The 17434-nt window shown below is 41.9% G+C and overlaps 1 protein-coding gene across 3 annotated transcripts; it reads right to left on the reverse strand.

The window, feature by feature from the left end:
- Positions 1-10118: 10118 nt before the first annotated feature.
- LOC124704626 lies at positions 10119-17090 on the reverse strand. 3 transcript variants are annotated; one of them, XM_047236899.1, is made up of 7 exons: positions 16975-17090; positions 14579-14974; positions 14358-14410; positions 11226-11452; positions 10881-11154; positions 10691-10768; positions 10119-10566 (listed from the first exon to the last, which is right to left on the reverse strand). In XM_047236899.1, the coding sequence occupies exons 3-7, from the start codon at positions 14361-14363 to the stop codon at positions 10519-10521; spliced, it is 633 nt and encodes a 210-aa protein (XP_047092855.1). In that variant the 5' UTR covers positions 14364-14410; positions 14579-14974; positions 16975-17090; the 3' UTR covers positions 10119-10518. The 3 variants fall into 3 exon arrangements, with proteins under 3 accessions (XP_047092855.1, XP_047092856.1, XP_047092857.1); XM_047236900.1 differs by lacking the exons at positions 14358-14410; positions 14579-14974; positions 16975-17090 and adding an exon at positions 12089-12232 and having other exon boundaries at positions 11226-11459; XM_047236901.1 differs by lacking the exons at positions 14358-14410; positions 14579-14974; positions 16975-17090 and adding an exon at positions 11746-11834 and having other exon boundaries at positions 11226-11459.
- Positions 17091-17434: the final 344 nt, after the last annotated feature.

Genomic DNA, 17434 nt, shown 5'->3' on the forward strand with positions numbered 1-17434 from the left:
GTTTATATACCATGCTATAATTGTATTAACCGAAACATTGATACATGTGTGTTATGTAAACAACAATGAGTCCCTAGTAAGCCTCTTAACTAGCTTGTTGATTAATAGATGATCATAGTTTCATGATCATGAACATTGGATGTTATTAATAACAAGGTTATGTCATTATATGAATGATGTAATGGACACACCCAATTAAGTGTAGCATAAGATCACGTCATTAAGTTATTTGCTATAAGCTTTCGATACATAGTTACCTAGTCCTTTCGACCATCAGATCATATAAATCACTTATACCGGAAAGGTACTTTGATTACATCAAACGCCACTGCGTAAATGGGTGGTTATAAAGGTGGGATTAAGTATCCGGAAAGTATGAGTTGAGGCATATGGATCAACGAGTGGGATTTGTCCATCCCGATGACGGATAGATATACTCTGGGCCCTCTCGGTGGAATGTCGTCTATATTAGCTTGCAAGCATATGAATGGTTCATAAGAGACCACATACCACGGTACGAGTAAAGAGTACTTGTCGGAGACGAGGTTGAACAAGGTATAGAGATACCGATGATCAAACCTCGGACAAGTAAAATATCGCGTGACAAAGGGAATTGGTATCGTATGTGAATGGTTCATTCGATCACTAAGTCATCGTTGAATATGTGGGAGCCATTATGGATCTCCATATCCTGCTAGTGGTTATTGGTCGGAGAGTGGTCTCAACCATGTCTACATAGTTCGCGAACCGTAGGGTGACACACTTAAGGTTTGATGTCGTTTAAGTAGATATGGAAATATGGAATGGAGTTCGAAGTTTTGTTCGGAGTCTCGGATGGGATCCAGGACATCACAAGGAGGTCCGGAATGGTCCGGAGAATAAGATTCATATATAGGAAGCCATTTTCTAGGTTTGAAAATTATCCGGTATTTTTTCTGGAAGGTTCTAGAAGGTTCTAGAAGAGTCCGGAAGAAATCAGCATGGCAGGTGGAGTCCCAGAGGGACTCCACCCACCTTGGACGGCCAGCCTAAGGGAGGAGGAGTCCCAAGTGGACTCCTCCCCATGGTGGCCGGCCACCCCACCAAAGGAAAGGGGGAGTCCCACTCCCCCTAGGTTTGGTCATATGGAAGGTTTTATGTTGGGATCTTATTCGGAGACTTTTGACCTAATCCTTGGGGCTTCCACCTATATAAAGAGAGGAGGGGAGGGGCTGGCCGGCCACTCTTGCCACCACCTTGGCCGCACCCCTTTGAGGGCCGGCGCCCAAGCCCCCCTCTCCCAAACCCTAGCTACCTCTCCTCCACATATAACTCCCGCATACGCTTAGGCGAAGCCCTGCTGGAGTTCTCCACCACCACCGCCACCACGCCGTCGTGCTGCCGGGATTCCGAGGAGGATCTACTACTTCCGCTGCCCGCTGGAACGGGGAGAAGGACGTCATCTTCATCAACACCGAACGTGTGACCGAGTACGGAGGTGCTGCCCGATTGTGGCACCGTCAAGATCTTCTACACGCTTTTGAAAGCGGAAGTGATCGTCTACCGCAGCAACGAGAGCCTCCTCTTGTAGGCTTTGGAAATCTTCAAGGGTTAGTCTCATTCATCCCCTCGTTGCTACCGTCTTCTAGATTGCATCTTGGCTTGGATTGCGTTCTCGCGGTAGGAAATTTTTTGTTTTCTATGCTACGAATCCCATCAATGGAATATGGAATGGAGTTTGAAGTTTTGTTCGGAGTCTCGGATGGGATCCAGGACATCACGAGGAGGTCCGGAATGGTCCGGAGAATAAGATTCATATATAGGAAGTCACTTTCCAAGTTTGGAAATGATCCGGTGTATTTATGGAAGGTTGTTTCTAGAATCATCCGGAATAAATCACTATGGAAGGAGGAGTCCCGGAGGGACTCCACCAACCCTAACCAGCCAACCAAGTGGGAGGGTGGAGTCCATGGTGGACTCCACCTCCTTGGACGGCCAACAAGGGGGGAGGGGAGAGTCCCTGTCCCTCTAGGTTTCGTCCATATGGAAGTTTTTGAATTGGGGTCTTATTCGAAGACTTTGGGCAAACCCTAGGGATTCCACCTATATAATGAGGAGGAGAGGGAGGGGGGCGGCCACTCCAACAACACCTTGGCCGCACCACCGAAGGCACCAAGGCCGGCTGCCCCTCTCCCAAACCCTAGCCACCTCCCTCCTCCCACATCTCCCGCATAGCTTAGGCGAAGCCCTGCCGGAGATCTCCACCGCCACCGCCACCACGCCGTCGTGCTGTCGGGATTCCGAGGAGGATCTACTACTTCCGCTACCCGCTGGAATGGGGAGAAGGACGTTGTCATCAACACCGAACATGTGACCGAGTACGGAGGTGCTGCCCGACTGTGGCACCGTCAAGATCTTCTACGCGCTTTTGAAAGCGGCAAGTGATCGACTACATCAACAATGAGATCTAATCTCGTAGGCTTTGGGAATTTTCGAGGGTTAGTCTCATGATCTTCTCGTTGCTACCATCTTCTAGATTGGATCTTGGCTTGTTATTCGTTCTTGCGGTAGAATATTTTTTGTTTTCTATGCTACGAATCCCATCAGTGGATGTCGTTGGCTAGTGGCGGATCCAGCCCAATTTGCTAGGGTGGGGCAGGCCAAAATTGGGCTGAGCATTTTTTTTGTTGCTCATACATGGGCCAGGCCAAATATTGGGGTGGGGTCCGCCCCATCCTTCCAACCACCTGGCTCCACCACTGTTTTTGGACCTTGGTTTTTGTCCATGCTTAAAATGGACAAATTAGCCGAATGAGGACGCACATTCAGAGTGACCCTAAGGCTGGTCATAGAGGGGAGTAACTTAGACTAGTAACATATGCTACGTTATTAGTCTAGGTTACTATCTTCATACTGGGTAGTAACTTATATGTGGTGTCATGCATTGTATCATTTATTATGTTGTAGACTCATCTTGCCTTGAGATGTGTGATGTTATGGTAAGACTGCTCATAGTGGGAGTAACATAGCTAGTAACATCACACATCTCAAGGCATTTTGGTGATATGGCATGCTAATAAATGAAGAAAGAGAGTGAGATGGTAACTAGCTATGTTACCATAACATCACACACCTCAAGGCAAGATGAGTATACAACATAATAAATGATACAATGCATGACACCACATATATAAGTTACTACCCACTATGAAGGTAGTAACCTAGACTAATAGCATGGCATATGTTACTAGTCTAAGTTACTCCCCACTATGACCAGCCTAACATAGCTAGTTACCACTCACTCTCTTTCTTCATTTATTAGCATGCCATGTCACTAAAATGACTTGAGATGTGTGATGTTACTAGCTACTCCCTCCGTTCTCTTTTAATTGACTCAAATTTAGTATAAATTTGTACTAAATTCGAGTCAATTAAAAAAGAACGGAGGGAGTATGTTACTCCCACTATGAGCAGTCTAAGAGAAAAGGATGAAACAGAAACATTAAAGCTTGTTTTTTTTAAAAGAAAAAGACACATCGTAAAAGTTAGAAGGGTCGACCATATTTTCGAAGAGCTAGCAGGTTATTTATTTATTTATATATGCTTAGGTGGATAGATTTAATACTTAGAGAAATAGATTAGTGTGGCATAATATTTAGCTGCACTTGCAAGTGTGTACGTGCAGCACTAAGGATTATTATTTAAACCACACACCACAAAACTATAGACGAATAGAAAACAATAAAGGAAAAGTTATTAGATCAGCAAGATAGCATCATTCTAAGAATATCTAGCCTAAAGAGAAAAGGATCAACGGTGTTGGACTATTTCAAACGTGACGACAAATTTAAATATTGTTAGAAAATATATAAGAAAAAGGTTCGAGCAACATGTGAATCCAACACACGCTTTACTCACCCCCTCCCCAAATCCCTCTCGCTCAAGTTCATTCTCTCTCCCCAATCTCTCTCACTCAACATCGCTCTTTCTCTCGCCAAAACCACGTGATCTCCTTCCCAGCATCCTAATGAGTGGCACAGCCTGCTCTTTAATTTTTTTTCACCTTTTGTCACTGACACTTGTCATGCGGTAGCTTCGCGATGGCTCCCTATGACCCCACCTAGCCGGATTTTCGCCGGTCCCGACGACCCAATGTAGCAGGCTACTCGTTGACTCCTCGGCAAGGACCAATGGCATATCCACGACTGTCTTTCATGGATCTCCGACAAGCCCCAATAAAAGCAGAGCGCCGGGTATTGCTGGAAAAGGCTATTCCCCGAATGTGCCTAAGATGTCTGGTATGGATGTATTTATGATCTTATGTCATTTTTTATTCTAGCATGCTATTTATACTAAATATGTTTACTTATGCATTACTCATTTGGTCGCCGAATCTTAAATATGTTTTAATTCATACAACCAGACATAGAAAAGTTTACAACGAAAGATTAACTTTATTTAATAACATGAAACACCTACCAAGGCTAGAGACAGATGGAAAAACCTCGCTCAGGGCAATGATGCATACCCTGCTCTAATAGTGAAAGCATAAAAGACGAAAAACTAACGTCCGTTTGATAACATATGCCATTGAGATGTACCATAATGTGTCTATATGTTGTTATTTCCGTTTAGTATCTTGCATTTTTTAAGAGGATTCCACAACCTATGAGTTCAACAAATATCCTAGCAGCGGCTTGTATTGTTCCATTGTCTAGCTTAGGTAATAGGACTAGAAAATTCTAAATTATAGGAGGTGTAAACTATTGGTTTGTCCTCTAATCATCTTCTCTCTCCCTCCTTGGTTGTCAATGATATTTTCGTTGTTTTTCTTGTCAATTCCAGAGTTATACCCTTCAAGTATTATAATTGGGAACATACATATGTGATACGTCCATAATCACGTGGAAACAATGTTTGTAACATGCAGAACAATTTGGAATCCAAACTAAGTTTATAGAATCATTATTTATGTAGATTAAGGGATTTATTTAAATTTTATATAATTTCGCACATTTTGCCATCCACGCATTTGATACTATTGGAAACATATGCAAGAATATTCTCGGTTTACATTCCAAAAACAAAAAGGCTACTATGTGACAAAATAATGTACAGAAAGAGAAGAACTTTTGAATTGGTTTTTGACATGAAACCATCTTTTAACAAAAATGTGAAGTATGAACTACTCCCTCCATTCCTTTCTATAGTGCCTATTGTTTTTTCGCTTTTGTTTCAAAGTACTCCCTCTCTCACAGTTTATAATTTTAGCTCCAAGTGCGCGACACATATGACATCCATAAACACACAATACTAATGCAAAGGAAAATATAACTTCTGCCTGACATGTATGACTGGATTCCCGGGGGAAAAACCAATGCATGACTTGATGAGGTGGCATGGTTGATTAATCCCCAAAACATTAACTTCTGGGTGCATGCATAACTTGATGGTGTCCCTCAATTTTGATCAGACCGCTATTAATTAATAGCCGAGGTGATGTGGTAGCACCCATATGGAGAGAAATCTAGTAGCGACAGCTAGCTATTTAGAGATAAAATATAGAATTGCATTGTTGATAAAAGTTATTTTTGATAAAAGATGATTTTACATGAGAGGAGAAGACCAAGACATTGTGACTGACTGGCCATGCAAAATTGCTGCTTTCTAGCTTTGGTTATTCCACTTTGCTCTACAAATTGAATCCAAAAATTTGATTGTAATCCAACTGCACATTTTTTGGGCGTACAGCTCTGACGTTGTTCAAGTGTCATTTTGCTAATGTCTAAAGAATCATACGAATGCACGGATCTGACAAGGTCAGTAATGTGTGTCTCTGAATTATAGATTCTGCACGGACAAGTCTAAAATCAGCAACGAGAACACCAAAAAGAACACTGGTCCCTAGCTAATTATACCTCGCACGTATCAACCAAATCAGGCGACGATATGCCCATTTCACATCAGCACTATAAACCCGTACTCCGTAGATCGTAGAATTGGCATTGGAGCCAAGATCAGAAATTGTTCAGCCTCTGCACAGCCCCGCGAACACCACGAGCATCACCATTCACCGGCGGCGACCCGCACGCCCACATCCTCGACGTCGTCACCGGTCGCCACGGCGAATCGCCGCCCATATCTGCCGTCCGAATATCAGAACAGAGGGTCTACTCCGCCGCGACGCAGCTGAAACGAAAACAAGTAGGCAGAAATTTCAGACCGTGCAAACGTAAACAATGGCGAGCGACGGGGCAACGGGACTGACCATTATCGGGCGGTAGCCCGGCGTCGCCGCCGGGGAGGCGGGGTCGGGGTCGACCCAGGTGTCCAGCCGGTTCAGCGGCACGTGCATTGCGCGCCACGCGAAGTAGCCGACGAAGGCGAGGGTCAGGAAGGCCAGGACCTTGACGACCGGGAGTGGGCACCGGCACCGGCACATTCTGCGGCTCCGGCGAGGCTCGCCTGCATCATGAATGACCACGCAACCTTGGCGTCTCTCGCTTAACCACCGGTGGGTGCTAGTCGGGCGGCACATAACGAGCTTCGTCTATATTTAGGGCGTACGGTCCTATTTAGAACCTGTTCGAATGTCCTCCGCTCCTCAACTGAGCTCCCGGAGCGGAAGGAGCCACTGTTCATTTTCCGAGAGTTGCCCAAACCGAGCTTCACACTCCACGGATTTGAGCGCTGTAGAGGACATCCAAACACGGTCTTAGAACTTCCCTATTGCCTGTTGCATGTTTGCTCATGGCATAAGCACTTTTCTGCCTAAATTTACTAGGCTTCTTTGATTTATGGGATTTGTATAGGAATTATGTGAAATTTGAATCCTATGAAAAAATTTCTACATAGGTTGTTTGATTTATAGAAACGTATCCTGCAGAAAGTAATCCTATAAGAATCTTATAGTGTTAGTTCTATAGAAAAAAACATTAGGTCATATCTCATGAATTTTTTTTGCTACAATGAAACACGTTTCTTATTTCCATAGGATTCAAATAAGCATAATATTACATCCGATTTAAATTAATTGACTCAACTTTATCTAAATACCACTATATCTACTCCCTCCGATTCAGTTTATAAGGCGTGCACGTTGTTTAAGAAAAACTTTGACTATATATTTTGCGAGATATACGCCACAAATGTTATATCGTTGGATTCATCTTCAAGAGAAGTTTCTAGCAGTATAATTTTTGTAACATATAATTCATATTTTGTTGACTAAATTAAAGGTCACAGTTTTTTTAAATCTACGTGCATACCTTATAAACTGAACCGGAGAGACTAGACAAAGTTGAATCAATTAATCTAAACCAAGGGAGTATTTTATCCTATGCTTCTCCTAGTCTTAAGTTTTCCATATGTAAATCAAAGGATCCCTAAATGGTACCACTTTCAATTTTCCGAACAAAATACTACTCTATCCACAAAAAGATGTCTTAACTTTGTTACCACGCCTTCGACAGCCTCGATTTGAGGCGTTCTCACGAGATCTGCTTGCGCAATGCGCCGTGGGTTGAACGCAGGATGTTGATTTGATTCGCTGGAGACTTGCTTCATCACCCCCGCCGGCGACAATGGTTGGCACAACCAAGTCTCGAGAGTCCGGAGGTCTGTGCCTCCGCCGTTGCTCCTCGTGCAGGTCCATCGCACGCAGCTGCTGAACTTATCCAATCAGGAGTTAACTACAGCGGCAAGTTCGGCAGAGGATCTGCAAGCAGGCTGTGCGAGGAGGCAGAGATCAGGAGGCGTTGATAAAACAAGCCGTGGAAGATTGTGCTCGATCCGCCAGCGGCGATTCTGTTTGGAGCTGGAGATACGACGTTGCTCTATGTGGATCCGAGGAGGTACAGAGCTGGAAGGAGGACTGGGGCACATGGTTGGCTTGGCGGTGGTCTCTGCTGCTGCCTGACATCAAAATTATCAAGATGAGGATTGGGGTTGGGGACCTTATCAGCAAGAAAGACTTGAAATAACTCGCAGGATTACATACACTTAGCTTAATTGGTATAGCAACAACATATGCTGACTTTGGACCAGAGTGTGTGCGCGCATTTTTTCAAGGATTTCTTAATCAATCTTCTGTGTTGATATCGGGTTGTAGGTCTGGCTATGCATTCGGTTAATATATTTAATTCGGTTCGATTTATAGGGTTTTGAGTTAATATAGTTTTAATATTTCGGTAAATATAGTTTTGTATGAAAATACGGTTCGGTTTCGATAATAACCAATTAACTTTGGTTCGGTTTAAAAAATAACCAAACTAACCAAAGTTAACACGATTTTTGAATGTGGGATATATCATTTATGGTTGTATACAATGCAGTTTTGTATTTTCAATTACCAAACAGAATGTATTGCATAAAAAAATAAGGTGAAATGAAATTTGGGCCACCATTAGGAATTGAAGTCACGACCTCTATATGTAAACAAAATAAACCAACACGTCTAAACCAGCATGCCACGAGCGCTTTTCTGAAAGGATTGTACTTCATAGCCTACATTAATAAGCCACGTCAAGCTAAACTGGGCTTCAGAATAATGAATCAACGCTAGGATGAGACGTGTTCGGTTAGTTTCCGTTTAACTAAAATATTTTGGTTTTAAACTGAATTAACTGAAGGCCTTTCGGTTAGGTCTTTTGCGAACTTAAACCTAACTATAAAACTGAAATAACTAGAATACTATTTTAGTTCGATTATTTTTCGGTTTCAATTCGGTTATGCACAGTCTTAGGTGGAGGGCTGGCGGGCGGGCCTCATCACCTTCGAAATCCCTTCTGCAAGCCTGCAATGCATGGATGCTTGGCATCGGTGCCATGTATGACGAAAACCTCTGGCATTCTATCCTAGGATGACTTTTTTCAGGGTCAGTTTTAATACTCTGCAAGGCTTACGATGTAAAATCCATCGCAAAATAAGTTGCTCAGGTTTATCTAGATCGGTAATATCTAGATATATTTTTAGTATGTAGATATGAGTCATTGTCTAGAAAAGGTTGAGCAAGTTATTTAAGACAAGAGGAGTAGAAAAATTGGATTGTTACCTGGATTTCAAGAAGTGTTATAATCCCCGTGTACACAATGTTTCAAATATATGAAATGAGACTTTTCAAGTTTATTTCGCGCTTTATGAGAAGCTCAAAAAGATGATGATATAAATTATAGGAGAATTATCTTTTTGATTGACCAAAAAATATGTCAGACTATGTGTGTGTTCAAAAAAGGTTTAGATTCAAGTAAAACTTTTCCACAACGTAGATTTTTCTTCCCGTTGCAACGCACGGGCAATTTTCCTAGTATATCTAGAAATATTTTGGTGTGTAGATACATGCAAATTGAACAGAGAGAGTACAACACATCTGGATCATTAAAAAAACGATGTCAGCGTCCTGCCAAAATCCAAAGAGCAGACCGTCCGACCACAGATGGGTCGAGCGGGCTGACAGGATGCCCAAAGGCCCAGGAAGAGAAGGCGTCAAGGCCGAAAAGGCAACGAGTGTTCAATCAACTAGGCTGCACAGAGCCAGATTCTCTTTCTAACTGAAAAAGTCTGAGTTGACTATCCAGGAAGCACGAGTTCATGAAAAACAAGATATTTTTCTTCCACACCAGAAATTCATGATCATGCCCAAAACATTGCTTATATATGTGCAAGTCTCAACTCATCCACAACAACTACGGTAATACAAGTATAAATCTAGCTTTTCCTCCACAAGTTTCTCAAACTTCCAACAGATAACACTCAAGAGAAACCTCTGAACTTTCATCATTTTTCATGGGCAGACACCGAGTACCCCAGTCGCATTCATCAGTATAAACAGGGGCCCCGAAATTCTGAACCACAGGCTCACCAGATCAGAAATGAACTAACGCACTACTACAGTTTTTACCATTCTTCATGATTCTAGACAACAATTTGTTTGCAGTTTCGAACAAAAAGTAGAGGAACGATCTTGGATATAAACAGTTAAGCAATTAAAGAAAGGTGGGACAGGCATTCAACTCCCAACAAAATTGAACTTTCTTCCCGACAGAGCAAGAAACTCTGCACCAGGAATTCAGGATCATGACCAACACATGGGTGATACAGATGCTCTGCTATTGCAGCCAACTGAATGATAACAACAATGGTAAAGCACTAACGAATTAACTGATTAACCATGAATTTTCCTCCAGTTTCATACCATTACAACAAATGACAATCCTAAGAGACCTCCAAACTCCATAGTCCCACCAGCATTCAGTATTAACAGGCGCCCCACTATCTGAACTGCAAACTCACTAGATCAGGAATGGTCTAATATTACTGTTTCGGTCATTGTTCACGGTTCCAGATGACAATTCTTGGAAGTTACCAACAGAAAAATAAAGGATGGATCATGGACATTCAACAGGGTGTGAATAAGAAGAGGGGGGACAGGTATTGATCCCCCCACTAAATTAGCTGCTTAGGTTTGTCTAGTTAAAGAACCGCCAATGCTACCTATTTTCTGCATCGACCAGAGGTCAAAAAATTGATTTTCTTCGACCTCTACTCTGAATCACTCTCCATGCACAGAGCCTTCAGTCCTCTAGCCCTCTGCAGATTGATTTTGCGCATATCAGCAATCGACAGTAGCCCATCAATAAAACTAAACTGCTAACTCTCTAATGTAGGAGTATATTACTTGCAAGCAAGTAGAAATGAATGAAATGCAGGTTACCTTTTTGGAACTCTTCTTCTCTCTAACTTCATACCTCTCATGGGTCAAATCCGACAGCCATGCTCCTGGGCACACCGTCTACGGTCATAAACAAGAGTGAAAAACGAGACAAGAGGGTTAGGAAATGAGCATGATCACATCTTTTGAAAGAACAAAGCTTCAAAGTTTATTTTCTGAAAGAGAACATTACAAGCAAGCACTTCTGCATCAACTTGGGCCTCTTCTTAGGCCTCTGTGGGAGCTTGCAGCCCTTCATTACCATGAAGTCCTCCTCTTTCTCCTTGTTGGACAATGAGATGAAGAATCTTGGCAGAGCGGTGTTGCCCTTCTCTTCCACTCCACCATTGAACTCAAAGCCATGCCCCTCAAAAGTAAACGGGGAACCCCTGGTGGAGTAATACCGGTCCTTGTCCGGCGAGACCGATATGGACTGCCTGGCCTCCCCTGCCAGAGCCTCGGATTTCCTGCTGACAGATATTAAGTTCAGAGATTTCTCAACAGTTTGCAGAGCAAAGGGGGTCTATACTGAAATTACCTTCGGTGAAGGGTGCTAGGGCGCCGCGGAGAACGAAACTGCGCAACATCGCCTCCCAGAAGGGGCCGGTTCACCCGGGGTATGGTGCGTCTAACCACCTCAGACCGAGCTGGCGACGGCGAGCCATCTTCGCGCGTCTTGACGCAGCGAAGCCGCTTCCGGCTGCCCCATTGCAGGAAGAGATTCGGCTCGCTAGAGGGCCTTGGTTCCTTGACCTCCAGATCCATCTATATCCTGGAAAAAACGAAGCAGTTAGCCTGCAGTAAACCTTAACTGCAGATTACCTCAAAAAAAAACCCTTAACTGCAGATCGGAATGAACTTCCTTCAGAAAAGGAACTACCAGTAGTAGGTAAGAGGAGCAAACTGCAGATCGGAATGAACTTCCGTCAGAAAAGAAACTAGCAGCAGGTAAGAGAAGAAAACTGCAGAACAGCGTCGGATCTAGATGGCGCGCAGTCGGAAACTGTGGAGACCGGTGGGGGAGTTGCAATACTCACTGGATGAAAACAAGCTCATACCTAAGACAAAAGATTTGAGGACGGGGTGGAAACGGCACGGCAGGGAACGGCGAAGCGCGTGGGTGCCGGAGGCGGAGCGGTTGGTTAGGGCCGTGGGCGGCGGCTGTAGAGCTTGAGCCGGCGGCGGCGTTGGGTGCAGATGGACTTTGACTGTGGATGGAGAGCAGGTAGAGCGCACAAGACTACACCGTCTGAGCACACCTACAGGACTCGCCGCCGTGAGGATCCAGACTCAGGCCGAGGAGGGCCGGACGGACGCCGCGACATCGATCTCACCGGGGAAGAAACCAAGAAAAAACCAACAAAATCACAAGCGGACGGCAAAGTGGAAGAGAGTGCTTACAGGCTTGGCTGCTCCACCGCTGATCTGCTCGGAGAAAAATTGCTGGAAATCGGCGCAAGGTTGGAGCAAAGGGGAGTTCTTGGGGGTTGGGGGATGAGGCTGTTGCTTGCTGGGCTGCGTTTTCTCGGCGAAAACCCAACCAGGCAGGCGGGGCGAGCAATCCACCCGCTCCCTTGTATATGGAGACGGCTGGTCTTTGCCCTGGGATGGAAAGATTCTGGCCGTAGGATTGGACATAGACGGTGCGGATGGTGGAGGTGGTTTCCCAGTCCACGGTTTGGCTTTCCGCCCTAGGGCTGGCTAGGTGGGTGTTGCGGCTATATTTTCCAAGATGAAATGGCCAAACCCTTTTTTGTTTTTGTTTAGTCATGCACCATGGGATAGGGGAGGTATTCACATCTTTTTGTATAGACGTTATCACAATGGCATATATTTGCCTTTACAAAGTTGGCTTGGCATTTCTCGATAATAAATTTTTTCTTGTTTAGAAATTATCGTATCAGCACCTCGATGATGCATGTTCATAAGCTACAATAACGTTACCATACTAACTTTCATAAAAAACCGTGACTTCTAGATATATTTTGTTACGACTAATATTTTGTTGTGAAACACACCAAAACCTTATGATTAAAAACAAAAAATCACCGTCAATACAAGACATCACGACTAACTCAAACGCCTGAGCCAAGATCATGTCCATACCCTCACACAGAGATAAAAAAGTATTCATGTTAATCCCGTAATCGAATACTTTTGTAGTGCTATTCATCCAATTAATATTTTCTTTATATTGTTTTCCTTTTATGGCTAAATAATTTTGCCGTGACAATAAGATGAGTATGATTTACTAATAAATAAAATCTCATTCCCGCGGGAAAGATAGGTTATAGTAAGAACTACAGTGTGCATCCAATATGTACTACCTTCGTTCCAAATAAACCGACAAAGGTTTATCTAGATACATACATATCTAGACGCATTTCAACGTATAGTTACATCTGCATCTCAACAAAGTTGCATCACTTAATTTAAACCTAATAGAATAATTTATAATGATATGTTTGGAATTCTAAGATATTCTTTACCAACTTAGATCGCATGATTGAGAAAGACATGGATAGAATAATATAGAATTTTGAGAGGGTGCAATTGCAAGACATAAAGAAAAAAAGGCACTGGGGGGAAACACTTTAGCTGGAACACAAAATAGGATAGAATATTCCTTGAATCTACTAAAATGGGTATAAAAGTAAGACCGTTATAGATATTAAAACTCCCCCTGAATTGAGGTAAAGAATCTAAAGGTTATTTATGACAAGAAGCTAAAAATTGTGATAGTGAGAAAAATGACCAACTCCTTCTATATACTAGATGATGCCCTGCGCGGTGCTGCGGGAAATAAGCGAGAATAATTGACATATATGTAAGCAACAAAGCGTATGCTTGATGAAAAAGGTTGACAAAACTAAAACAATAAAAAAATTGTTGAAATAAAAATATGAAGTCTTTCTAACATATTCAGTAAACCAGCTTTAGTGATGGTTAACCATCATAATTTATGGTATAAATATTACAAAGAAAATAGATAGTTGGCAAAATCAGTTTTACAAAAGTAGCTGAAGATGCACAATCACTTTAGTCCAGCTGCAATGCACGTTCGCACATTTTTTTAGTATTATTTTGACTATTGATCTTTGCTGCCTAATAAAAACATATAAATAGCATTTGTCATAACAATCAACTTTTCGCTAGTAGCTAGTCATTGGACATTCTTGTAAGTGTGCAATTGGACTGCAGAGATGATTATTTTGGGCAAAAATATACATGATAAACCGAAATGGGCATTCACTTGCCTGCTATTCAAGCATCACAATATTTGGTTTTATTCGCTGTGTTTTATTCAAGATCTGGACTACCTTCGGTGATCCTAGACCTGATAGTAAAAAATATGAACAAATTGCCAAGATATGACCAATAAGGTATTTTTCATTTTTTTTTTGTGCGGTTGCTCCTTGGTACTCGAATGGCAAAAGTAACTCGGCAAGACTGCAATGATGTATAAACCCCAAAACAATTGATAAAATAATTGAATTAGTCAAGTGAAATGCAAGCGAAAATATCCAAAAAAAAAGTGTGCATCCATTAGTAGACAATCCATAAGCTAATGTGCAAATGCAAAGAATTAAGCAAGAAAAATATATTTCATGGACCAACAAACCAAAGATTGCATATCAATGTAGGAACCAACAAAATATAAGAATGTTACCACCATTATGGGTTGTAGTAGAAAATATTCATCTTTGATAATCAATACCACACCTGTTTCAAAAATGCGACGCACTTATAAACGTTGGCAGAGCCCTGTAAACGTCACCAAAGTAGGAGGGAAAGAAATGAATAATTTTTAAGTGAGAGAGGATGACAAACACAAAATTGCGGATTGAGAATTGCAATAAATAAGCAGAGCATCAAAGGATGACGTCGTACCTTCTTAGAATAGCTGATGACGAACTCGAGGATGAAATGATGGTGGCTTCCGACGGCCACCCATGTTACGGCTTAATCGACCTTCCCACCCCGTTTGATAGCACACATTGAGTAACTCTGAATATATGAAGGTGGCCAGGTGCAGCATTAGTGCCAATAGCCCGAACGCAGTTACCATGGGGAGAGAAAAGGATTAGCCGCTGATTTATTGAGAGAGAAAGGGAAAATGGAGGCGAATGGTTGCTTGCTCATTTATTGAGGAGATGAATCATTCCGTGTTGCTTGCTCTTTTATTGAGGAGATAAATCGTTCTGTGTTGCTTGCTCTTTTATGTAGGGAGATGAATCGTTCCATACGTTGATGGAACCACGTCCGAAGTGAGTACTACATGCACTTCTGCTTCAGATATTAGTACTATAATAGAACAATTGAGATGCTAATAAATTAGATGTCTTGTTCAAAAAAAATAGATGTAAGGACGTGGCATAACTGCATGGGAGTGGTGATCATCTATATCTGATTTGCTTAGGTGGCAAACTATGATTGCTTAGAGATGCTTGATGAGGTGGATAGGTTGCATGTGAAGAGAAATATGTGATCACCTATTAAGAATAGAAAGATAAATCGGTTGGGGTTTTTTTATGGCTAAGTCGATTCCGAAAAGTGCAACTTTGAATTTAGTATTGCATTTTTCGTCAAACTGAACATTTGACCGAACATTACTTGCACGTTTAAAATCATTTTGTATTAAATAATTAGATAATCTAGCATTTATATTACAGTACATGATTTAGAATTATCAAAAAAAATTATACACTATTTTTTACAATCGCCTAACAGACATTGTTTTGAATAATAACCTGCTCGTGAAGGCTAAGAATAATCTGCTCGCTTTTATTAATCAATACCACCTGTTCTTGCCAGTTTTAATCCGGCCCAACAACAGGCAGGGCTGGCAATAAGCGGTGGGACGCGACCTGAGCCCAGCTACAGGCCCACTCTGACGAAGAAGTGAGGCAGCTCCAGCTTTCCGGGGAGTGCGAGACTTGTCCTTCCATGCACACTGTTTCGGGTCTAAAAAAAAGCACACTGTTTCCTAGACAGAGGCCAATTGGGATGTTGAAGTCAAATCCCCCTTTGCTCTGTAAATTAATGTAGCGCACACCAAGTAGTGCAGGCATCTGTTAAACAAAAGTAGTGCATGCAGGATCGCTCAGCTACACTGATTTCACCTCAGAAATTACTTGATCGTAGTGCGAAGAGATTAGTGTGGGAGGGACTAGAGAGCAAACCAAGTTTCGGCTAATGTTAATGTTAGTGAGCGGCGTTTCTACGGTGCACCTATCAAGTATGAATGGCCCACCTTCTCTCTCCTCTACATTTTAGGGAATACTGTATTGTGTCATCTACTTCTCCCTTCTCCCATATTTTATGAGATTTTTTTGCAGGTATGTTTTATGAGATATAACTTCAAAATTTCAAACTTATGTAGCTTTTGAATAATATAAGTTCAATCTGTGAAACCTTTAGATATCCGGGTTCCTCACGAGGAGAGCTTCAAAAAACATTTAATATATTTTGACAGTATTTGAAATTCAACTTTTGAAGCCTGGGGAAACTTTTAAAAACCTTTATCACGTTTGTAGGTTTTTTGGTCAAGCAGTTTGTTTCAATGTGTTTCAAACTTCATGCAAAATAGTTAAAAAATAAATTCCTCAAGAGGTCAAATATCCAACATCGAATTTATAGTTAAAATGCTAAGGGGAACATACAATAGTTGTATTAAATCCCGTGGTGACCACAAGTCAGGTTCGTTGGGTTTAAAAATCAATCATGATGTTTCATTGGTTTTTTCTTTGGCATCTTTAGAAGATATCATCAAAATAAAATAATACCACTCGCATGCGGCGTTTTTCACAGCGTGGACGAGTGGAACTTAACATGTGGCATGGGTGGAATTCAAATTTGCCAATCACACCATTGTTGAAAAGACCAGTCGGCTCATGTTGGCTCGCACGGTTGCGCGAGCGGGAGTACCTGCGCACAGACTCGAACAATTAGTTATTTTGGTAGTTATTCCAACACACACAGACTTTAAATTTAGGCTTCCAAATAAATTGGTGGAATAATGGATGGGACAGAGAGTGTGGGGTGTGCTCCACCTATTAAATAGTTCCTTGACTCTTAAGTAAGACAGAAGCACGAAAGACAAAAGGGAAAGATGTAAGAAGAACGAGAGGGCGATGGTGATTGGATACATGTCTATGAAACTAATAAACTAGAGGATAGGATTCACTTTTGTTAATGTCTACTATCAATATTATCTTAAAGAAGGTGACTCAACATTCCAAAAATATTACCATTATCACAATGAGATTGAAACAAGCATTACCTACCTTCAATTTCATCTGCCACACTCAAAGCATAAGCAACAATATTTGCTTCCTCAATCAACCTCTTGGGTGTCTCGGATCCCTCCTAGGCCTGTGTGGATCCTCTGCAATAGGTTCATCAGGAACAACAATATTTTGTGCTAAACTAACGAGGATTTTCAGTCCTTATTGAAAAAAGAGGTTTTTAGTCCTCCGAGGCAATGTCCCCTATGCATGCAAAAAAATGTTGCATACCCAAATATCAAATCATGTCTAGCACTCTAGCTCTCAAATCAAAGAAGGGTAAATCATTCAGTTCATGTGTACGTGTAGTTGATCTAGGTGAGGCTAGAAAGATATATATCTCGACAATGTAAGGTGCTTAGATGGGTGCTTAAGAAGATAAAACTTATTTGTAAAGCTTATTTGTGTAGGAGAGGTACCTAGTTAGGTACTATCTGTCTAGTATATATAAAGAGGTAAT

This window comes from Lolium rigidum, chromosome 3 (assembly GCF_022539505.1).
Source record: "Lolium rigidum isolate FL_2022 chromosome 3, APGP_CSIRO_Lrig_0.1, whole genome shotgun sequence".
Taxonomy (NCBI): domain Eukaryota; kingdom Viridiplantae; phylum Streptophyta; class Magnoliopsida; order Poales; family Poaceae; genus Lolium; species Lolium rigidum.

What these genes read in the sequence shown, in the direction of transcription:
- LOC124704626 (XM_047236899.1), bottom strand. An exon ending in TGATGCAGAAGTGCTTGCTT is followed by an intron (nt 10,769 to 10,880) that starts GTAATGTTCTCT and finishes TTATGACCGTAG; the next exon opens with ACGGTGTGCCCAGGAGCATG. An exon ending in AGAAGAAGAGTTCCAAAAAG is followed by an intron (nt 10,567 to 10,690) that starts GTAACCTGCATT and finishes ATCAATCTGCAG; the next exon opens with AGGGCTAGAGGACTGAAGGC.